Genomic DNA, 25,428 nt, shown 5'->3' on the forward strand with positions numbered 1-25,428 from the left:
AAAAATTACCCCGTTAGACACCCTTGTGTTCACAACATCGGATGATAAAAAAGTTATTATTTGAAGAACGTGTTCACATGCAGTCTGATGATGGGAGCATTGATCCTGTTCGCCAGGACTGAAGAGGAATGAGAGGGAGAGAGAGAGGGAGAGAGAGAGAGAGAGAGAGAGGGAGAGAGAGAGAGGGAGTGAATGAGTGAGTGACTGAAGGAACGAGTAAAACTGAAAGAGAGCGAAACGGTTCATGTGTTGTAATCATATGCATTGTCTTAGATTTAATTAGCTCAGTTATCTGTGCCGGTCGCAGGCGACTGACAGTTCACTCGAATGTTTCTCCGCGTGCCTGGCACTCGCGCGGGAGAGGAGGCCATAATTCATCATTAGGATATCAGAGTCCAGGTGCAGATTAGAGCTGATAGAGGCGGCAGCCAGGCAAGGTGAGGCACTCAAGGAGGAAAATCTTATCCAACGGGACAATTCCCAGGTCACGCCCGCGGTAATTGAAATAATTTTGCTGTGAGAGTTGTTTAATCTCCGAAAATCACACACGTAGTAGGCCTTCCAAATTGAAAAGCGTATAAGTCGTGATTACATGTGCCAGGCCTACTTCCCCTCCACCATCCCTATGTCTTGACTAAGATCCACCCCCCTCCCCCCCCCCCTCCCCACCCCCACCCCCCCCCCCCCCCTCCCCCCCTCTTTCCCCTAAGTTTATAAAACCCCCGTCCAGTCTCCACCACTGTCCTCTCGCCCCTGGACGCTGGACACTGGACACAGCGCAGCGTGTTCCTGTAGAAAGCCTCCTGTTTCAGACGCAACAAATCATTTGTCTGTTATTAACCCTGAGCCTGTAATTATGCAGATTGCCATAGATTTTCCCCGGGTGCCGGGGGAAGTGAGATCCAGGGGTTGCTCTCAGCGTGGCAGGCGGACGAGGGAACGGCCGTGCATTACTGAACTTGCCACATTCATCATGTTGACTGATGGCACGGGGAGCCGGTCCCCGGGTCCCGGTGGTTAATGTAGTGGGTAATTAACTGTCATTTGGCTGGTAATAGGCCGATGATCAATGGTTTGTGAGGAAACAAATTCTAATTCGGCAGCTGATGAATGCACGCCGAGGCCAGAGCAATTGAAGTCGCAGGGGTGGCGGGGGGGGGGGGGAGAGGGAGAAGGGAGCCGCTGTCAGAATTTCAAATGGCTCTTGAGGTGGCAGTGTTATCCTTCTTTCTTTTCTTCCCCTGCACCCCTCTCCAAAAAAAAAATGAAATAAGTCCCTGGAACAAAGTAGCGCTTAATTTGTTGCCCTTTATGCTCTCAGAATACCTGCGCAGATGAACGATCCCTGGAAGTTTGGGCCTACATGCACGGAAATAGCGGTGATCCTTTGTTATTTCATGTCAAATAAGGACTGGCAACCTTAATTTCTTTACATGCTCCTCATGCCTACAAATATGCGCTGTAGCTTTAAGTCTCTATTTCTGCAGGATAAAAACCACAGTATCTTGTTTACGTGGTGGCGTAGCCGTGGCTACGGTGTTCACATGGTACAGTCTGATACCGAGTAAATGACATAGATTTGGCTGCTCAGCGGGTGCACTGAGGTGACAGTGCCTGTGCGTTTTCCACTGGGACACCGTTTAATGATTACAGTCTTGCTGCGAGGCCCAGACAAACTTCTAGCAACCACTGGGCTAAAGCCTTGTGGAATAATTTAATTGGTGTCTGTTTTTCTCTCATCAAATAGGTGCCATTGAGCCGAATGACACTGTAATACTTTGGGAATGTCCTTATCTCAAATAAGGTACTGCTGATTTGGCATTCTCTTTCAAATGCTGATTTGAGCAGACAGGAATTTTTTGTTAATGTTGCATCCTCACTCTCTTCAAATATATATATATATATATAGTACAGTGTCAGCTATGGATTTTGGTGTGCATTAGTACTACACTGTACATACAAAGGCCTGGATCCAGTCTGATATTCTCAAACCTACATAGAGGTGCAGCCATGTCTGTTGTATCTCCCCCCTTCCTGTGTATTCCACTCATGATCTTCTCCTCTGAAACCCACTGCTGAGAGGAAAGGGGCGCAGAAGGGTTCTGGTGTCTCCAGCAGAGGCTGTGTTCCAAAGTGTGCCTTTGAATTCATTACGGGCCAGCTACGCTTAATTTGCCACCTCCCTCGAGAGCCATTAGCGTCTGTGGCGTCAAGCTGACGGAGCGGCGAGAGACGAGTGGCAGGTAGGCTCCATCCATCTCCCCGCCGCCGCCGCCCCCACCGTCACCCCCCTCCCCCCCCCCGCAGGGTGAGGCACAGGGGTTTCTGGGAATGCTCGGTTGTTGTCGGGAGTTTGAAGCCACGTTTGCCGCACAGCCACACGAGTAAAGGGTGGCTGCTGCCGCTGCTCTCAGATCAGTCTGGATGAGGCTTTGATGTCTATTATTAGCCCCAGCTCTCCCAACACCCTGCCTCTGTGTGTGTCTGCGTGTCGGATGCTCTAAACAGAATGTTTGATTTGAGAAATGCAATGTATGTATTGTTCCCCTCAGTCAGGGCAGGTTCAGAGATTCCTTTAATCATTTAAAGTGACGGTAAAAGCAGCATAGGACTATGCTGGATGAATTATGCAGAAAACATGGGCAAGAGAAACAGGCAGGAGTTTGAATCTGAGCTGTGGGAACTCGTGGGTCTTCCGCTTTTTACTTATTTAAAGCACTCAGTCTACAATAAAGGCCTTCGTCTTGCTAAAGACATGCTCCAATATCCAAAATACTGCATAGGTAAACGCGGTTTGTGCCAAAGTAGGTGTGGAGTTTGCACCTAAACTTTCTGTAATGTAATCCCATTTTTCTAAAGTTGAACATCTATGCAGGGTGCCGTGTCTGAGGATGCTCCACAATACCTTACTGCCAGCCAAGCACATTTATTTGCACTATTTTTGATATTTTGGGTGGTGTGTCTTAACGCAGGAGACTGTCGGGGTACTGAAGCCACCCATGAATGGTTGAACACAGTAGATAGCTCAGGTGTTTTGTGAGAAGTGCAGACCTTTGTCCTCCGTTCTACAAAGCCAAATAGCGTGACAGTCCCAGTCAAAGGTGTGGGACGCTTTAAATTTGCAGGAGACGAGGAGAGGATGCATAGAGATAGCGGGAAAGGCAAAATAGAGCACTATTTTGATTCGACTTGACAAGAGAAAACCTTTAAGCATCACTCTTCACACACATATCCTCCATCATTTAGCAGGAGAAGCGCTTAGTACAACTTAGACTTTTGCGGCAAGGAAATAAAAACCCTCCCCCTTTTTGCAGACAAATGTGCACAAATACGTCAACCCCCCCAAAAAACACTCTGCTTTGTGTCTAAGTCTCTGAGTGCAAAAAAAATAAAAATACATGAAAATGATGCTGCTCGCTCATTATCTCATCCTAAATCTATCATCCTCATTTTCATTCATTTTAAAATATTTTAGATCAATTGCAAGCCTCTCAAAAAAAAAAAAAACCTCATCATTTCATCTATTTCATGTCGAGGCCTTTAGGCAATGTACATTTGCGCAGAGAGAGCAAAGAGAAGATAACACAAATGTATCTATATTTAGACAGCTCAAAGGGAAAGGCATAATTCCTTTAATTAAATCAGCGCAGATCCATCAGATCAGAACTCCATTTTTCCACCCTGCTTTTCCTGCTACCTCGAATGCTGCAGGAGATATCCTTCATTGTCTCAAGGTGTGTTGACAGCAGCCCTTAATTCTGTAGGTATACATGAGGGGCACAATCTATCTGCTTTTTTCGCCTGTGGGAAACATACTTTCTGAAGGTTAATAAACAACCCTGCATATCCCGGGCTCCAAGATCATTTATCAGATTGCGATCTCTCACAGACTCGGAGAGTGGCGTGTAGTTTTATCATTTTAACAACGACGGCTAAAAGTGCCTCAAGAAGAAGTCAGCCTAATAGGTTATTTTGTTGTATGATTTCGTTATCAGATATTTCCCCCATAATACTCAGTCTAGGTCACACTGTGGCTGTAGCCATGAATCCCTAATGAATACTCCCACTAATGCCCTGAAAGCTGAAATAATAGGGTCGCTCCCTGGGCAGTGGTGGCAGTGGTGCCAGTGGTGCCGTGGTTCCACAACACAACCTTATCAAGTCCATGACTGCGGCACACACTCACATCGTGGGCATGACTAGTGTCAGTTAAGGGGCCCTGTCCTTGATATCATCTAACTATGAGCCACTCTGATATCATATCAGCCTTAATTCATTCTCCCTCAGAGTATGGCTCACTCATGCCTTACTCCGCGCTGCCAAGCCTAGTTGTGTTTTACTTGATGTGAAAACTCTTTTTGTTTTTCCCCTCCGTGTTTGTGTGGGGGCCCCTTTTAACGGAGCGTGTTGCTTCTCTCTGTGCTCTTTCCTCACAGGTTGTTTGGTGTGACGGGGAACTGCGCGGCCTGCAGCAAGCTCATCCCGGCGTTCGAGATGGTGATGAGGGCTAAGGAGAATGTCTACCACCTGGACTGCTTCGCCTGCCAGCTTTGTAATCAGAGGTGAGTCACAGGCCCGGCCTCGTCCCCACACCCAGCGAGAGAGAGAGAGAGAGCGAGAGAGAGAGAGAGAGATAGAAAGAGAGAGAGAGGGGGGGGGGGTTCCAGGAGAAACAGCGGCTCATGGGGAACACAATTTGGGACACGGTTAGAAAGGAATGAGCATCAAACATCAACATATGTTCATCAAGAGCCATTTTTCCCTCATTCTCAAAGGGAGGGCTGGCATGAAAACTATGGAAACCACTGCTCTAAATTGGCCTAACAAGCTTCATGTAAGGGATTTTCAGGTATCTAATTGGTTTTCACAGCCAGGTGAGAGAACATAGTGATTTTTGTCCGGAGATGGAAATGTACCCTGGAAAGAGTTTTATTTCTCAACCAGTGAGCCATGGACAGGCTTGTAGAAAGTCTCAGTGACTACAGAGAAGTTGTACTCTGTGCTGAGAGTGCTTTTGAGGCGAGCTCTGTCGACACACACACACACAAACACACATGCATAGTTAAACCCGCCGAAAGACCTGGAAAGCGCTGTGTCGAACTTGAGTCGATCACACGGTCTGGTTACGCACAATTAGCGCGCGGTTATTGTCTTGCCACTCCCCTCGGTTGCACGAGACAGGCTCACCTAATGCAAGAAGTCAGCTAATCTTCATCAGCCCGGCTCAGGCAAGGCAACTCAGGTCCTCGGCATTAAAAACCCATTTAGGCGCGGGCAAACCTTTCTTTTTGCATTAGGGCAGGCGATCAACTGTTTAATAAAACGGACGTCAGTGCAGTTCGCTTGCTCCCACCGTGGCCTCCTGATGTCGCTCACGTGCCCATCACGATTTCTCTGGAGGCCCAAATAAAGATTTATGGCATGGCACCCACGTTAATTGCAGCTGTTTCTCAGACTCAGCCTTGCCACTTTTTCTGTTTTTTTTTTTTTTTTCTTTCTATTTTATTCCTTGACACCTTGAGAGATTTCTGAGGAGTAATGCTTGTGCTGAATGTCCTTAACAGACCTCCGTATCTTATTGCCTCCAAGCCTGAACAAATGCACAGACATGAGAGAGCGGTTGCGAGAAAGTGAAGGAGAGCGATAAGAACAGAAAGGGATCAAAGGAGAGAGAGAAAGAGAGAGAGGGGGGGGGGGAAGTGATCGCAGAGGAATAAAGAGAGATGAAGAATGAGAGAGCCCCCAGTGCAGATCTCGACGGAGGCCCGTGTAGTGATGGTGTCTGCCTGGTTTGGGAGCGCTAGGTGAATCAGTTCTCCACTGTCACAACACGACACGGGAGAGCCGTGGCATCTACAGTGTGATATGCAAATCTCGCCTCGCGCCGTCATCTGACCACGAGCAAATTCATTTGTCAACAAAGTGACGAGACATTATCTCGGCCGACACATGAACCACCCCGAATTGTCTGAGCAGCTTTGTTGTCTTGTCGCGCGCCTGCGAGAGCCGCACAGATTTTTACGGACGCTTTCTGAAATAAAGGATTGTGGGCCTCACAGCACGCCGCTCGTGGTGACAGGTCCGTCACGGAGACGCTGGTGCGCCGCACACTCATACGAGCGCACATCTGCTCTCTGATCCACTTGGATAAGTATCAGTAAGGACAGGCAGATCCTGTCAGTTGCCTGAAGATTAGTCATCTGATATCCGTTAGCAGAGAAGCAGTTTGAATTAGGCATCGTTCAGAATTTGAATGGCAGTGTGGATTTTGGCATCACAGGAGAGTGTGAGTCGCTGTTTTAAAATGAATAACTTAAACTGGTTGTTTAGTTGTGTGGTCTCACTCAAATCTTAGGAGATACACTAGAGTTAGATGTTAATGTCAGATAAGTAGAGCTCATCAAATACAGTATATCCATCCATGTCAGGGATTTCGTCTTGTTTCTATTGCTCTGGCAAACACCAAGGCAAGGGTGTCTTACAAGAAGCACTGAATGAAGTGGCTGGGGTTGTGTTTTGTGTAACATTGATCTGAAAATTGGGAAAGCCTGATGAACATAGCAGTCACCAGGGGGGTCACCAGGGGGGTCATCAGGGGTCACCAAGGGTCACCAAGTGTAATTACGCCCCGCTCCCCAGGGTCAGCTACAGCTAGTGTCACTGTTTGAAGGTTAAATTGCTACAATCAAGTTTGCAAAGCACAGAAATGCCCCAACCCCCTTCCACACACACATACACAAGCACAACTTTTCCACACATATAATCACAGCCATCATCTCATTTTGAGTTGCTCTATTAGTCAGTTCAGCCCACACAACGCTACAGTCAAGGCCAGCAACAATTAGCCTGATTTCATCAAAGAGTTTGCAAAGAGCTGGAATGCTACCCTCATGTTAAGCTGGTCTGTTGAGTCTCTCTGTAACAGCACTGGTGGGAAATTAGAAATGGGATACAGTGCACTTGCTTTTACTAATGTGACCAGTGATGTTAGTGTTCTGTCTGAGTATCCAGTGGATTCATTTGCTATCACTAGGCAGGCTAGTGGATGCTACACTTGCCAATGTGATACAATCAAATTTTGATCAGACCTGCAAGGCCTTTCAGATTTATGGCAGAAATGACTTTTCCACACATTGGCATGCAGACTCTCATTGTTTTTACTGGAGACCCCTCTGTATCCCTTCTGCAGTGTTTGACTGCCCATGTCTACAGTTTGACCTTAGACTTGTGATTCCGTTATAAATCCCCTCACCCGCGTCAGTGTTATTTCCCTGGGAAGGGGACATGGAAGCTAACAGAGTGTGTGTTTGTGTGTGTGTGTGTGTGTGTGTGTGTGTGTGTGTGTGTGTGTGTGTGTGTGTGTGTGTGTGTGTGTGTTAGGGGGAGGAGGTAGTGTGGAAGGGAAGGATGAGATTTCAGCCAGCCGTTAGCCACAGATCAGCCCTACGGAGACAGCTAATCGATGGGCCTGTCCTCCTCCCTGGCCTCATCATCCAGCCACTCCTGGCCCAATTTCTGCCTGATGAGCTGGGGGGGTGGCGCTCTCCGCAGGCTCCCCCAGAGGCCCGCGGGACACTGGGACCCGAGCTGGGTGACAGGGCAGGGGAGGTCAGTGGTGATAAGGGGACAGCCTCCGCTCTTTCCAGGCAAGGTCCCTCTCCCAACCGGAGCAGAGCTGGGGCTTCGTTAGGAAGCCTCAATAGCATCCGAACATTTAATGTGTCTTGGCTTCTGAGCACAAGTCCACAAAAAAAGATTCTTTTTTTTTTCTCTTGCTCCACTTGGCTTTAGTCTGGGTTGGACACATAACTAGTCATGAGATTGTATAATTGCTGCTTTACTAGAAAGCATCAGTGCTGACATAAAAGTTAGCATTGCAAATGTTTCGAGCTCGTTTAACTTTGTTACATTTAGGCTGTATGGGAAATGGTCCTCTACTGGAGTGTCTGAATCACAGCCAGCTTTTCCTTTCTCATCACCCAATACATTTGGTAATATAAGGACGTTATATATGTTGCCATTTTACATTTATATTCACTTTTAAAATAAATCGAATATGCCACATATATATGCTTATATGGATTATTATTTTAGATGAAGATAGATATCAGTGTACATAAAAATCAACACTAAAGGAAACAAGACTACAAGTAAATGTGAAAGGCCCATCGTCCTAATGACTGACTCCAGGTTGTGTTGAGCTATAATTGGATAAAGAGAGAGGCGAAGGGCAACCCAAGGACGTTTGTGTCCGTTTATCTCTGATGGGCCAAATGGAATATCCTTGTCATAATTGGTACACAGATGTCACATATGCTGTTGACATTTCACCAAGCAGAAATCATTTGAGATTGGGGTGGGGGTGGGGGGGGGCGACAAAGGTAAAAGGGAGCAAAATAAGGCGGTAAATAAACATGGTGGGAGCCATTGAGCAGAGATAGGGAGAGAGGGGGAGGAGGAGGAGGGAGGAGGTGGTGTGGAGGAGGAGGAGGAGTGGGCTTCAGTGTCACTGAAAAGACAGACACTAATGGATTCCTGGGAAGAATGTGTCATTTAAACAGGACATTTTTATTGGAGCGGATGACACCATTACATTAAGCACACCTCTGCTTTGTGTTAATCACTCTGTCAACAAGCACAATGGATGGATGTTACTTGTTGGTACTTGATCCTTTGTAATAGCAGTGGCCTAACCGTAGGCCTCCTAACAACAAAACAACTCGTACAACCCAGCTGTTCGCTGGTAGGGACAAAAGTTGAAAAGAGGTTATATGAAACTGTGGCTTTGTTTGAGTCACAGCATTCTTAGTGCAGAACAGTACCACTGGCAATACAATATAGATTGGACCATTTCATTTGCCCTCTGGTTTTTCTAACCCCACAAAATGTGTCCTCTTAAATGGCGATAATCAGGTGATGCCTACTGTTTGTGTGCGCAGACGAGGCATCGGCTGAAACCCCCCCTGCTGTGTGGAGTAATAGGCTTTTAATGCTGCCAGGCTGAACTGAACTGAGCCCCACAGTGGCAGGTAGTCTGGGCTCCAGGAGCAGGAGCTGGGCAGACACTCCTCCCATGGTTCCAAGGAGAGCCCAGAGCCGGGCTCAGGGAGGGAGGCTAAGTCAAACACCAGCCAGCCGTGCCGGTAAACACAAGCGCTTGCTCACTCTCCGACCTTGTCGAACTCTTGCTGTGAGCAAGATAAGCGGCCCTCAGGACGGCTCACGATGCCGAAGGAGCTCTATCTCTATCTCTCTCTCTCCCTCTCTCCACCCCCACCACCACCACCACCACCCCCACTCGCTCTTTTTCTCCAAGCTTCTCTCCCTCTTTCTCTCCCTCGCTGTGCCTCTCTCTCTCTCTCTCTCTCTTTCTCTTTCTCTCTCTCGCTCTGTCTCTCCTCATCCAACATAATCTTCACTCCAAAAAGGTCAAGTGTGACTTTGGCCCATTCTGCAAAAAAAAAAAAAAAAAAAAAAAAGTCTGGGACTGTGGTCTGTGGGATTTATTTATGAAGCTGCCGCAGGTGTGGAGAAGCTCCGTGTTCTGGTGATTCATTCCGGAGATATACGCAGTGCAAACACGCGCTGGAACATGATGCTTCTGTAGGTCACGGCCGACTCCACCACCAATGGAGCGAAGGGGTGGCGCTTCAACATTAGCTTTTTTTTTTGCAGAATCCCTACATATCAGATTCTTCAAAAGGATCCATGTGGTTTTGTTGAGGAGTAGCTCAGAAGAGATGCTAGTGGTTTTACGGTGTTACGTAACCAAGTGTTGTTTTCTCTTGCCCCCCCCCGTCTCCAGGTTTTGTGTGGGAGATAAGTTCTTCCTGAAGAACAACATGATCCTGTGCCAGACCGACTACGAGGAGGGGCTGATGAAGGAAGGCTACGCGCCCCAAGTCCGCTGACGTCTCCCAAGATGGTTGGGGGGCTGAGTCTGAAGTGAAGTGAAAATAAAACAAACTTAAGGAGCACCTGCAGTCAGATGCCAAAAGCACTAAATCCTCTCCAGCATCCATTACCACATGTACATACCCAACAGCATCCCCCCAAAGGGACTCCAGTGTACAGAATAGCCATAGACTCTGAAGGGTTTTTTGTTTCCTGGGGGGGGGGGGGGGGGGGGGTTTGAGAGCCCCTTTCTAATGTGACAGTCAACAGTGAACGTTTTGCTCTTTCATGAAGACGCTGCCTCCCCCGGTCACCAACACAAGCCTTATGGAGACAGCCAGCCCCATCAGCCCAACCCCCTGGACAGACAACCAGACACTCCACTCCAGACAACCAGACACTCCACTCCATATCACTGCACTGGTGGGCAGACAACCAGACACTCCACTCCATATCACTGCACTGGTGGGAAAATCCCATTTCTTTCCTGGACTGAGGACCCTCAAGTAAAACAATCAATGTAAATGGATGAAATCAAAAAACAACTTTTGCAAGCAGGGTGCCAGGTCAACATAAGATCTCAGGTTGAATGGGTTTCTGTTTCTCTCTCTCTCCCCCTGATGGCAATGGCAATGCCTCCTAACCTGCTGCCACTGTAAGAGACTTGTGCTTTGTCCTGAGACTTATCTTCACCCATCCCCCAGTGCACACTGGGCTGGACTCAGAAAACTGATCAGTACTCTAGTGCAGTGAATTAACTATTTCAGTAAGCTTTGTCTGCCTTTAATTTAACAAATGGTCTCATAAAAGCTTGAGAGAAAGATTTGTCTGTGTGTGTGCGTGTGCGTGTGCGTGTGTGTGTGCGTGTGCGTGTGCGTGTGCGCGTGTGTGTGTGTGTGTGTGAGTGAGTGTGTATGAACATACACACAGAGAGACACAAGGGTTGAGTTTGTCCCTAAGTAATAGGTTGGTGATGGCATAGGAGAGAGGCGCTTGAGGGGTAAATGTGGGTAGAACCTCTTTTTGTACAATGTATTTATTTAATATACTTTTCAGTGATCACTTAGTCCTCTAAGACTTCACTCCTAATGTGTTTCTACTTGAACTCAATCACTGATCAATCACTGATGACACATTTTGACATGTTTGAGTGTTGTACTGTACCTTTTCTGTTCTTATTCTGTCTGTCTCTTACGGCACTCAGGCCACAGATATCCAATGTGGTTGCCTTAAGACACAACTGCTCACATGTTCTGGAGGCGTAAATGTCACCTTAAATCCCTGGCTTCGAGAGGTCACCTTTCCTGTGGGATGCCATTTTGTTGTTGACACAAGTCAGCTGGCATACTTGCTGGCATAAGAGCTGTGTGCTGTGCCACACATCGGCAGCAGGGCACCACACGGGTGATGAAAGGGCAACAATTAAATGCTTCAAAACGGAGGGCGCAGAACAGATGAAATTATACGAATATGAACTGATTTGTAAATCATGGTTGTACATAAAGAAAATATTCCTTTTGCTTGCTATTGTATAATGATTTCTTTTTATGTGTCAGTCAGCATGAGAAGTTATTTTAGAGCAACGCTTGTACATACTGTATTGTAATCATTTTAAGCACAAATGTAATACAGTTTTATTGTGTTAACGGTGTGTGCATTCCTCATTCTATACCGTCCTTGCCATGTGTTGTCAATACGGAAGCTGTTCAGCTTTGCATTGAGTGTCATCCATTTGTATGGCACCATGTTTGCTGAAGCAATTTGGGTTAAGTGCCTTGCTCAAGGGCATAAAAGTAGATGCAAACCAGCCACCAGAATCCCTTCTGTTCACCAGTCCATTACCCCAACCACCAGACCATGCTGCAGTCCTTGCAATATGATTGATCGTAAGTGCAATCATGTTGTCAGCCATTTTGTTGTCATCTCTGCTCTTCCAAAAAACACTCTCCTGTGCCTTTTATAGAGGTACATAATGCCAGATGGCATTTTAAAATGCCAAATAATACCATTCTTATGCCTCCTATGTCCAAGGAAGACTATAAAATGCATTAGCTGGTTAAATGTTTTCATAATGCAATATCACAGATGGCATTTGATACTAGCATATGATATTGGTTCATAGTTTCCCTCTACACTAAAACAAGATCCAGATTTGATTGGTGTTCTCAGATCAGGGTTTCGACCCTCTGAAGATCTGAACCATTTTGTAGTTTGAAAGAATACTGGGAAAGCTTTTAAAACCCTCCTCAGTGCACAAGAAAAGCACTGAGATTAAAGTTCTCCCCTCTAATTAGTGAGACAGTTTAAAGTATCCTGTGAAGTTTGACAACAGCAGTGCTTACATTACATTATACCACACAATAAGCAGGCCAATTAAACTAATTGAATTTCTTTAGCCTGAAACACACAGGGAGAAAAATAACTTTGATTAGACTCAAGCTGTTAAGGCTTTCAATGGATGGCTTCAGAAGCAAGTCCCTGCACCCAATTCCGCGGGAACTAAATTGGAAGAAAGTCCTGCCTTAGTAGCCTACATCATGTCATTACTACTAATTGTTTGAGATTGTGCCTAATTGAATCATATGTCTTTGAACTGACCATCAGTTTCCACAAGTAAGAGGTTTCTTTTATTTCCAATGACATAATCTAGGCTGTTGCAGAGCTGCCAAGAGGAATTTTTGCCTCTAATTGCTAGAATGCCCAACCATACTGAAACACGTGTGATGTGTTAGACAGTGGAACTGTGCTGAAATGTGTATTTCACTGAACCTCCCAAAGGTGATTTGATTAAGTAAGTACTTCAAGAAATGATGACTACTATCCCAGCTTGGATATTTGTCATACACAAGACGGATCATTTAGGCTATGGTTGTAGACTACAGCCTTTAATTATAAGGCCATACAGATACCTCACAGTCTTTCTGCTTAAGCAACAGCCCCATAAACTGTAAGGTTTGAATTCACTTGACATTATCATCTGTTTCTCTGAGACCAATCTCTTATTTGAGGAAACCATCGAATGATCCAAAGGGAGGTTAGCAATGTTTCATGCAAAGCCCTTTGTTGTGATGCGATGCGCTTGTAACTCACAAGGGGCGTTTGTTAAGTATCGCTCCTTCACAAAAAAAAATTGAAGAGGGACAGAGAGAGAAAGAAAGAAAGAAAGAAAGAAGAGAAAAAAAGGAACATCGCATCCACGTCCCCCACAGCAACTGCGAGCTGACGAAGCACAAAAAGAAAACAACCAAAAAAAATCACCCAAGTTCTCCCACAAAATAGTCATTAGGAGCATTTAGAAGAAAAAAAACATTAACTGCCAGTCTATGTATCGTTAGCGGCTTCATCCCTGCGCTGCCACTGACCCTGGAGTTAGTGCTGGGTTTGCGCGCAGGCCCGTCTCCCTCGTTTTGCAAACGGCTCCAGGGCCGAAAATAATGATCTTCGCAGACATGCCAATGCTATCTGGACCAGATAACACTGCTTTAATGACTCCTTATCCTTCAGCCCTTTCGAGGAGATGGGTGCCCTGGCAAAGGTATTGCCGTTGTTGGGTCATTAGCCGTTTATGGGCGAGGATAATAGAGTTTCATAGGCCTATGTTGGTCTGATTCTAGTGTACGTTACCCAATGGAAAACACCCTTGTAAGATAAGGCAGGCCTCACTGATGAACAGCGGTCAGCTCACCCTCGCTTTGTCGACTTGTGTGGCCAATAAACTCAGGCATGCCATTACTGAATAAAACTGAAATAAAGTAAAGAAGCGAAGACTAACATGATGAAGTCAAGGCCGATCTTAAAATGGTGGCGCTGTACAGTGGCTGCTATACCTCTGAATAGCCTAATTCTTGTTAGTTTGTGTTTGTGTTAGGTTCAGTTCAATGATTAAATAATAGCACAAAGCCCACATTTTAGTAAAAAAGAATTCATTTTTGCGTATTGTTTTGGAACCTACAATATTGTCTGTACAGAATAATAGCCAATCAATCCAATCATTCAAGTCTATATCATCTTCATTTAACTTATTCGGCTGCATATCTCCCATGAGAACAGATCCACAGAGCTAGAATTGAAACTATGTGTCATATGTTCAATAAATCCCACCAAAAAGCTGTGCTATTCAAGGAATGCAGAGCACAATGCATTATCAGCCCTGATAATCTCAGAAGTCTGTCTACCATTATCAGTAATGTGCTCTGCTTAACATAGTACAAGGCAAATGACTCCAATGAGATGGGATTGAGGAGAGATAGTGTGGTCGTGTTCCTCTGAAGTTCTCCTTTTGATGTGAAGCTCTAAGCTCTACCACATGGGCCCATTCGTGCAGCAGTTAGCCCTGCAATGACAGCTGTGTGTCCACATACCAGTGAAGAACACCCTAAGCACCGCTGCCCTATTTCACATTCCTGCTGCCATTAACACACAAATAACAACATTTCGGATAGTGGATAAATATAACAACACATTACCCCGTTTTCCCATGGAGGGAGAGGTGCATGGTGCCATCTTATGAAATCCAGAGAGAACAACTGGGGAATGACTTGGTCCTTGGTGGTGGTGTTTGGTGCGGATCGAGATCACATACTGTTCTCGTAATACTACTGCAATCTTAAGCGCTCATCTGACTGGTTTGTGGTTATTTAACAACTGTTATTTTATCAGTGGAAGCCAGTTTGTCCTGTCTGTTTGTCACAGTCGGCACCACTATGATGAACAAGGCAGTGTTTACCATACTCTGTTTCCACACGAACCATCCTCTGGAAAATTAGAAAGGTGATTGTCATCTGCAGGGGAGTGCAAAGACAACAGTATTCTCAGCAGTGACCTTCATGAAACCTTTTGCGAAAAAGAGAGATATTAGGTGATTCAAGGCAATTTTCTCCAGTTACTGCCTCAACTGAGCTCATCCACCAGAAAATCATGCGGTGCCGTTAGACGACTGATTTGGCTGGGCAAAATGCTTGAGATGGAACGAGAGAGATATGCAGCTCTACAGTCCTTAAAGAGGATAATGTAAGAAATCAAATAGGGCAGATGTGTGTTCGGGGGAAGAATAAAGGTTGTCACTGCTAAACGACGCCATTGTTTGTGCTGGTGAAGACACTGGTCACAGCAGATACCCATCCTTCTCCTTCCCATGTGGATTGAGGTGAGAGGCTGTGCTTCCCCATACAACGCTTGGCTGATGGGCTCATTATCACAGCAGCGAACAATAAAAACAGCCATGCAGCAGGAATCCCTGGCTGTAAAACTCCTTCCTGGTGATGAGGCTCGGAGGATGGGTTGTATCCTGCAAGCGTGACTCCTCCTCGTGTGTCAGGCTACAGTAACACAGCATGTCTGGGTAATCACAAACTTAGGTGCGGATTGTTTTTCTGACCCATTATAGTTTGATTTTCTAAAGGGTCACTTTAAAATGAATACTGAAGAAGAGCGGACCACTGCTCAAGGATATTTTGTTAAAATTTCTATAGCATTTCTACAGCAATATTCACCAATACACTTTTCTGGCTTTGCACACACATCCCATTGCCACTAAAGCACTGACCTTGTTGTAACCCTAGCCATTTGAGCCCTAACTAGTAAGCATTGCCTTCACTACATAACAACTTCAGGTGAACCTGGAGCTTCTCCTCCATACGTGCGGCTGTAGAACTAATCAGGCTGCCGAGTCTGCTTCCTAATGGCCACACCAGAGACCCAGGACCAGCGGACCCTGCCAATCCACACCATTCATTTTGACACGGGGATCTGGACAGAGCAGTGAAGCCTGGTAATTAGATCTGGCCGTCACGCCTCTGACATCCATAATACCTGACGACGTTTCCCACATAGCATCAGCGGGAGCTAGCGCTCCATGAAAACAAGAGCTGGGATTTTGGACCGCATCGAAGACAGACAGCCTCTTTGTGTAGTTGGGGCTGTGTTTTGCGCAAAAGTGTCTTCAAACTATTTGTTTGTCATTAATCGTTCAGTAGTTAATCATGCTGTGCACTGTGCAGGCCCCCCATCAAGGGTCAAAGGGTGAAAGGGTACAGATGACCCCATCCCCAGGGCCAGGGGGGCCCACGCAAAGGTCTATGATTAAATAGCGGCCTGCAGAGGACAGCTGTTTTGCAGTGTGCAAATGGAACCTGCATTGTGAGTACATTGCCGTGCACAAATGACCAGTCTGTGCTGTGCTGTGCGGGGGGGGGGGGGGGGGGGGGGCATTCAGCCATCTGTCCCAGGAGGGGGTGTGGCATGGAGACGATCTTTTACCCAGGCCCGAGCAAGATACACCTCATCTTACGATCCTCAGAGTCCAAGAGTAGGAACAACCAGCCTTTGTTGGTTGTCCTCGACAAAAGTAGTAGCTGTCAGATGAAGAAATGATTGTCTTGTCTTGATATGCTTGCCACAAGGATGCTATCTAGGTTCATACCTGAAGACAGCAAACTCAGTATTCCATTTTTTTTGTGTCTCCTCTGACTGTTTGTTTATTTCGTTGTTTGTCTTTTGGTCAGAGATGTTTATGTTCGAAATGCTTATGAAAAGCGTCTGTTCTCCCGCCTGGGCTTTGTGACCTCCCACCCTTCATTAGGGCTGAAAACGCACGCCCACACACTGAGCTCTCCAGGCCCAAACCACTGCAGGTCAGATACGTGGGCTGGGAAGAGGAAAGCAAAGAAGGGTAGAAAATGGATATCTTTTGTCGCTTAGAACTTCAACACAAACAGCTCTCTGCCTTATGTAAACTGATAACCAGACAGGGCCTGCAGCCTTGTTTGAGCACATAGAACCTCCCAGACAGGCAGACGTTCATTATTTATCGAGCATCATTATTGTAATTAAAACATCCTAACACTTGAGAGACCAACTGTTTATTAATTTCTCTTTTGTTTTCAAAATGAAAGGAGCCTGCAGCTCAGTGAACTGGTTTTAACTGGCGCTGTGTGGTTTAGTCCTGGACTCCTGGTCTTTGCTGACCCCATCAGGGGGCAAAATCTGATGTTTTTCTCCATAAATTCCATGCCCTCATTTCTTTCTCTTTTATGGGTTGTTTCATTTAATTTTTTTTTCATAAAGTTTGCGTTGCCTTACATTACACAGGGGTATTTGGGATGAGAGACTTCTGCCTCATCAGCAATTTTACAGCATTTATTTCCATTGCTAATAAAGGAGGCTGAACAAGGAACATCTGCTGGGCTTCATCCACGCCGACTCTAACAATGCTTTTTGTCCTCAGCGGAGGCATTGTATGTGCTAACCAGAGACCAGAACTGCAGTCTGCCGGACAACACGTACCCAGCCATACCCCTAAGGGTGCCTAATCGAAGGCAGTCCCGCAAGACCTATTTATTGGGGTCAGCATTTAAGTTTTTTTTTTGGCCCATCCTCCTCCCTAAACTTTATCAAGTGATGAGGGGCGGAAACAAGCAGAGGTAGATAAAAGTGTTGAGAATGGTAATGATGCCAAGTAATGATTTCCCTGGAGGAAAACTGATCTATTGCCACGGGGAGGAGAGGGGGAAGAAAGACCCGGGGGTGGAGGGGTGGAGGGAGGGGTAGGATGGGAGAAAGAGATATAATCCACATCAGCATTTCATAGGCACTTCATGGCACCTACGCCATGAAAGAGAGGTAGCGAGGGAGGTAGAAAACCATATTATGGAGAGAGAGATTCTCATCACCCTGTGCGGGTCTCTCTGCTGCTTTTATTGTGATGGAGGGGGAAATGTAAAATACTTGTGTACGCTAGGGGCTGTGTTCGAGTACTCGAGCAGTTACATCAGTTCTCCAGTTTCTACGCTGACATTGAGTTCTTGTTAATCACATGATGCTAGATCTGCCACGCTGTTTCCAGTCAGAGCCCTTGGTAAACAAGATGACGGATAGCGACAACAAATCAATTGTATGGAAGTTCTTTGATATCACAGAAAATGTCAAATTTTCTTTCCCAACTGTCGTCATAAAATAAACAATTGTGGGTTGTGGACGGATTTCTCAAGGATTGCTCTGACATTGAGTTTGTCATATAATAGACAAAGCTACTACACTATTGAATTACCTCCGCCAAGAAGACTATGTGTTATTTGCGATTTCTTTCTCTGTAAGCAGGATTACGCAAAAACTACCATCATGAAACATGGTGGAAAAGTGTAGCATGGGCCAAAGAAGAACCCACTACATTTTGGAGCGGCTCTGAATCACTGGGTAGATCCACAAATGTAGTTGCACTTTCAGTAATGTTGCGAGGTACACAACATTTGGCCATGGGCGGTTTGGGCCTTCGGGCTTCATTTGGTAATCGGTTGGGCTTACTAATGATGACCAGGTTTCACCAAACGTAAAAAAAAACCAGCTACTAGAAGAAACTGTAAATGGAATCCACATTGTGTAAACAAGCACATTCCCGCATGGGACTCTAACTCACAACCTCAGGCATGGGATGCGGGTATGCTAGCAAGGAGGATAAGACCCATGGGTGCTAGCGTCTGTTGCTAGCACATCTCTTAAGGTGTTAGGGAGTGAGGTTTACTCGCTGCACAGCATTGTACCCACTGGCTACTGGTACAAAAACACAATAAGAGCATTTATTGAAAAAATTCACTTGTTGACCGACCTGCTACTGTACAATATTGGTAACAATAACGCTAAAAAAAAGAATTAAGATCAAGAGTTATCTTCATATCGTATCCTTAACTTTATGTTTTGCTTTATGTGCAGAAACCAACCCCATCATAGTTGTATGGTCTTTTAATTGGTGCATGACACCCCCCACTCCCCCCGCCGCCCCCCAGTACTCAAGCACTCAAGAGTTTCAGGAAACGAGTACTGGATTTGTAAAATTATGCACTTGTGCAACCCCTAGTGTACACAGGATGGAATGTCAAGACGGCAGGGGGTAAAATTAAAACGCTGAAAGGTATGATTTAACAATGCTCAAAACTCAATAAGTACAAGATAAGCCGCAAATTAGAAGTGTCTGGGCCATGGCAATGGGAAGGAGAGGGGTGAAAAAAAATCTCTCCAATCGATCGAGTCGTCAAAAATTAATCTGTAGCCCTGCTCCCCCACCTCCTCAGCCAAGGTTGGTGAGGAGAGGTAAAGTAGCACGCAGAATATAACGAGGCCTTCTCTCTCCTCTCCCTAGGTTCTTCTCCACTGACATCACCTCTGTTCGCTCCCTCTCAAAAACTGTCTTAAACGTCATCAAGGACATTTGTGTGTTCCGCTCCGGTCTTCATTTGTCATTACCGAATTAAACCACGCATTAATACCCGACTGCAATAACACTTAGAGTAGAGTTGACTGGCACATTTCTACCCGTTAGACCAAAACATTCAAGAATTTGTTACGAACTTTGGGGCTGCTTCTGGTTTTTACAGTGTGGGGGCGAGCATGTACTCTCCACATTAATGAGTAATGTATCACGTACACGCATGCACTCAGTTTTTACAATGAATGGGGAATTCATAAGGGATGCATACCCAGCAGCACAAACTGCAGCAAGAAGATACTGGTTTGCTTCAAATAACCAAACAATCCATGATCAAATCATAACCTGGTATTACAGGCACATTAAAAGCCTCAAAATGTACCTTATGAGAGCAACGAGTATTCCTCTTCAATGTGCTTTTCTTAACTGCTTATTGTCCTTACTGAACGTGGTCTCATATGAAGTCTTGAGAGACTCACAGGATTTTTTTTAGAACTATACATAATGATTTCAATGGTATTATGTTAAAGGAATCCATATCCTTATGTAGTTTTGTGTAGTCTATATAATATGTCGTGTGGTCTAGCACACTGTACGTTGTGCTGGTCGTAAGAGAATGTTCAGGCCAATGTAGAACAGCTCAACAGAACAATAGATCTAGCATGTGTCTGCCATCAAGCAGTATAGACCCCCACACAGGGGTGAGGGGAGAGCCAAACCAATATGGATACCGCTCTGTGTGAATTGTGATATGAGGCAGTGCATCAAACTCAAAGATTGGTCACACCCTTTAGTGACAGGAGACACATGAGGTGTGAAGAGGACAAACAAGAAGATGCCTGAGAAGTGTGAGTGTATAGACATGCAGCCTGAGAAGTGTGAGTGTATAGACATGCAGCCTGAGAAGTGTGAGTGTATAGACATGCAGCCTGAGAAGTGTGAGTGCATAGACATGCAAGAGGCTCCTTAATGAAAAGTGTGTGCACTCATGTCGAGCCCTTAAAAGGACGAGGTCTTCACAATTCATGCCGCAGTTTTTTTTCACCTCCAAATGAGTTTCTCTGGTGTTCTGCCCTGCTCCAAAACAGCACAGTGTGTGTAGAAGCTCTTATCCTCGGTCTGTTCAATTATTGATTGGCGAGCGCCACGGGGTGAGGGAGAGCACGCTACTTGGAGACCAAATAAATCTCTGTTTGGGCTTTTTAGGCTGTGCCATAACCTCTACCTCAGTGCATCTGCAATCTGTGATGTTCGGCTCTTCGGCTCCTAAAGCAACTTTATTTTTGGGCCGGGGCGCATACTCCATCATTATCTACCTGTGTGTTTGCTCCGATTCCAAGCCAATCCCTTTCATTTTATAGATCTTTAATTTGCAGTGTTGAAACCGTTTCAATGACCATTCATTGTTATCAGTCCCTATCATCAGCAGGTAATATCTGAAAAAGTCTGATAATCGGTGTGTGCATTATGATGGAACTTTTATCTGCAACACTATCAGTTCACACTGTGTATTTATTGTCATCTGGCAGCATCTCAAGGATGATTATTAAGACCAGTATGGTTGAAACGAATGGATCGATAGATCAGTATATGCTATAGCTGTGTGCTGCTGTTATACCCCACGACTATTATACCATTACACGGACCACACTGTGCGACATCATTCTCAGACACAAAAGTGAGCTTGTATTTCATGAGGAAAAGTGAACTAATGTATCCATTATTCACACTTCACATTTTTATGCATTGCTGAGACAGGTTTAAATAATTTGCTGTTAATTAGCGCGTCTCCGAGATATTGATTTTCCTTCAGGCGACACAGGAAGTCAAAGCTGGAGGAGTCTGAATGGTGCTAGCTCAGGATTTGCTTACAGGAGGGTTGAATAAAAACGTGAAGTATCAAAGTATCTGTAAGACAACACACAAAGTGTTTGAATATGACATTTTTTTATTGGTTTAGTGAGATTGTTGTGTGGTGAATAGGTGTGTCTCTATGTCGACGTCTCTGTGTGTATCTACCTGATTCTGAATGCAATGACTGAAAAACACATTAACTATAAACACCCAGTCATGCATTCTCTCTCCTTAACACATAAATAAACCCACACATCAATGCAAGTGTTTGCCATTAACAGGTCCTGGTGGGAAATCACACTGTATTATTCCTTTTCTCTTACACATGTGCACACATACTTGTGCACAATCACACACACACACACACACACACACACACACACACACACACACACACACACACACACTCACACAACAGAACATAAATAAACAGAAGTTAAAGGCAATGTGGTATTAGCAGTAGAATTTAATCTCTATGTCTCCTGTTCATTGCAACAGCACAAGGACTCGTAGTGCAGACCTGTGACACTGCTATGCCCAGTAGACCCATGAAACATGTTGATGCTGCTGTGGCTGCCTAGGAACAGGCCTGCTTTGTTGCTTGTGCAGCAACCAGGTGTTAAAACCCATTCCATCCAATCAATACCTGGAGATTAATTTTTGCTTAACCCCAATCTGACATTGCAACTCTAGGTGCAAAGCTGTCTGGCTATTAGTTACACACACACACATGCATTACATACAAATACACATGGTTTTTGTATTTGGTTTGTTGGATGTAACATTAATCTGATGTGGATTAAATGGATCATACTGTCAGATTCATGCTGTTTAAATGGGCAGAATGTCATCGCAACCTCAGGTTTGAGGCCTTTGCAGTATATCCCTATTAACACCATTAACACAGTATATCCCTATTACTGTAACACCATTAACACAGTCTATCCCTATTAACATCATTAACACACAGGTCCCTCATTTCATTAACAGGCAACTGGCAATGAGCAAAACAACAGGCAATGACCACCAAAGTCCACCACACATACAGACCAGAAATATGTCCAGCATTCTCTGATGGAACCTCTGGATCCTGATTATACACAGTAGGACAGTCTTGCTAGTAGAAAGCTTCTAGAGAAGGTGATGATTAGATATATATATATGGGCTGAGAAATAGCACATGGCCCAGTTCAACTGCCAACAAAGTCAATAACAAGCAACGAGCAAAGTCCGCCATGTACAAGCTAAAGCTAATTTCATAACTTGGCAAAATCATTTTCCTAATTTAATACCATGAGCAAGATCTTAAGCACAAACATGGATGAGTAAGCGCAGTGCTCCCACATGCCACACAATAGCTTTAGTTCATGCAGGACAGACTTTGCTTGTTGCTCATTGGTTTGCTTGTTGCCCATCAGTAGAATGAAGGCCCATAGAAGTCATCCCAAAACAACGACTTCCCACCAAGTACACATACACGTATAAAATGTCTTTAAAATAATCTCAAATCAAGGAATGATTTTGAAATAGTCAACCAAAGCAATCTACACCTCTATCACAGCTCCCGTGATGCCCATATCAAAAGTAAATCACCACAAAGTGAAAAAATGCAATGAACTTATCCAATGATCCAGTCACAGAGGTGACACAAAGACCAGAAACAAGACTGGACAAACCAGCAAATCAGCATCCTCTGATGGATCCTCTGGATCCTGATGATACACAGTAGGACAGTCTTGCTAGTAGAAAGCGTCCAGAGAAGGTGATGATTAGATATATGGGCTGAGACATAGCCTTCACAGCACATGGCCCAGTTCAACTGCCAACAAAATCACACACTTTTTTCAGCTAGGTGATACAGGAGGTTTTGGCATGAGTGTAGGATCTGCAGCCTGTGGGAGAAAGTGACCCTACACCACATATTTGTTGTGCAGTTGGGGCGGTGTTTATGTTTGGTGTAATGACTCTGACCTGTATGTCCGTAGGTTACAGCTTGGCAGAGAGCAAGGCAATGTAATCAGTCAGACACTTGCGTATGTGATGGACGTAGTCACACAAAGTAAAAACGTCCACCCGTTTAGTACTCACAGCCCGTGCGATTTTCTCTGTTTTGCGCCCACGTGAGAGGATGACTCCGGCAGCTCTGGGCCTCTCCGCGAGAGGACAGGACCTGTTATAGCAGTTTAAAGTCACCTGAAGTTTAATTTCACCTTTGGCCTGAATACTCTGGCTGGGGTGTCTGTGTGGAAGCCTAGACTCTGATGAATGTTGTTGTATTAAATCTGGAAGAATCCACACCAATCTGAGAGTCAATGACTTGCATTTCTTTGAGCGAAAATCCCCAGCAGCGTGACCTGAAGTTATCTAACTGATGATGAGTGCAGATTTGGACACCAGGGGATTTATTTCAGAGCGCTTCTACACAAACGACTGTGAAAAGAATATACATTACATTACAACATGGTGGACCGGAACATATTGTGGTTTAAATGAGTATAGTTTTCATAACCTCTAGTGTACTGCTCTTTGTTACCGTCTGTTTTAATGTAAGTGTATAACGTCCACTCTAATTCTAAGTTGAAGAGTTCATTGATATGAATGTGATGGTCCAAGAATACAATGTGTGGCGCACAGACAATGTCTTATTTCCACTTTCTTTCTACAATTATTGAATCAGTGTGGGTTTTTATACAATACATTATAAATCTAAGGTTATTGGTCACTTAACATAACCAAGCTCCAAAATCATTAATGCTTTCCATATTTCCATGATGTCAGTATTTTCTTAATGTGGAAACAGTGTTCATAGCCTGAGGACGAAATCAAGTACGCTAGACATACATCACCTTTTACACTCCTACCATCACTCCATATATAACAGAAGCGCTACCCATACTCTGGCAAATATATTTTTAGAGGGGATCATTCAACATCAGTACCAACCAGTGCATCCACTTGGCATGAATTCCTCCATTTTGTTTATCGTTCTATATTTAACATACACCTCAGTGAGAGACACAGGCATGATGGACAGAGGAGATGAGATACGACGGGCCTCTCCTCCCCGCCATCCCATCTACTATATAGGTGGGCACTCTGACAAGCATAAATTATGCTAATAGATCTGAATAAAAACACTTTATTCCAAAGGTTTCAGTACTTTGAAATGTCAAGATGATCTAGCGCATTACCTGGAGAGAACACTGAAGCTTAACTTAGAGCGCTAAAATATTAAAACAAGAAATTGTGCACTTTCCAGAGGAATGGGGGAGGTTGATGAAAAATGGAAAATGTGTAAGTGTGTCTTCCAGGTGGAGTTTTCTCATTTTATTAATTGATCTGAGCACTAAATTTATTCTTGAATAATTGAGCAGAGGAATGTTGAACATATATATTTATGAGCGTGCTTTTACAGAAAGTTTTGTCATTAGCTCTCCTTTGTCTTGTTAATCAATACAGCTGCTGTCCTTGTTATCTAAATGCTGAATTATAATTACAACCAAATTAATTATTTGATTTAAAAGAAGTCGATTAGCTTAGGGTTATTGTGCATGGGCTGTTATCTGAAGCGAAGTAACATTGGCCCCTATTATTCCTGTCTAGATGAGATACACAGAAGACATTCACTACCAAATTGGAAGAAAGGTCCCTCAGCTGCTCCTGCAAAGTCTGCATATAATTTGGAGAAGCAACAGCGCTAAGCTGCTAAATTAACCAGAGCGGCCTGTTAATTGAACAGTTCCATTGTTACCGTGACAAACTGCCTATTGATTGGCCTTCTAGGCCTGCCCTGGCCCGACGGTCCACTCCTGGGCTAGAAAACACCACCTGGCTTGGTGGAAGGAGAGAGAGAGAGAGAGAGGGTGAGTGCAGAATGACACAGAAAGAAAGAGAGAAAGCGAGTAAGGGAGAGAAAAGCAAATGAGAGAGACAGAAACCGAATAAGAGAGAGCTCGGGCGAGCCTGGGAGGCTTGGTCTGGGTGTTCAATTACAGCACCCAGGAGCTAAATCAATACCATTTAAATTGCTTATGGTAATCACCTGCATTCCAATCATCGGGATCAGCATAAGCAATCTGCTGACCCCAACCATATGCTCCCCCTTCAAATTTAAGCATATGAGAGGTCACTCAGTCCAGAGGCCTGTGTGGGCTTCACTGATGGGGATACACCTCTCCATGCGCTCCATGGAAACAGAGAGAGGCACGTGCTGGTACAGGCTATAAGAAACAGCAGACAGTATAGCATCGCTGGCCAAGCGAGGTCAGCGGCTGCATATTGTATTCCGATATGAACCATAGTAGGTCACATCAATACACTATGGGTGGGTGGTGGAATGATTCTCTCTCAAGGGGTTAGTATATCCTCCACTAACCCCACCTCTGCAGGACAGGTGAGCGGTGCACTGCAGTGCTGTCTTGTAATGCCCATGTCCCCACAGTGGGGGTCAAGGGAACACTGGAAGGCCCCGACATATTAGC

The 25,428-nt window shown here is 44.9% G+C and overlaps 1 protein-coding gene across 5 annotated transcripts in view; it reads left to right on the forward strand.

Moving 5' to 3' along the window:
- Nucleotides 1-9,950, forward strand: part of lmo3 (LIM domain only 3) — a 34,728-nt gene extending 24,778 nt beyond the window's left edge. For all 5 annotated transcript variants that reach the window (XM_031582550.2, XM_031582548.2, XM_031582551.1 and 2 more), the window contains exons 3-4: nt 4,437-4,562; nt 9,806-9,950. In XM_031582550.2, coding sequence (XP_031438410.1) covers nt 4,437-4,562; nt 9,806-9,911 — 232 coding nt within the window. In that variant the 3' untranslated portion in view covers nt 9,912-9,950. The remainder of the gene's footprint in view (nt 1-4,436; nt 4,563-9,805) is intronic.
- Nucleotides 9,951-25,428: the final 15,478 nt, after the last annotated feature.

Source organism: Clupea harengus, chromosome 16, assembly GCF_900700415.2.
Source record: "Clupea harengus chromosome 16, Ch_v2.0.2, whole genome shotgun sequence".
Taxonomy (NCBI): domain Eukaryota; kingdom Metazoa; phylum Chordata; class Actinopteri; order Clupeiformes; family Clupeidae; genus Clupea; species Clupea harengus.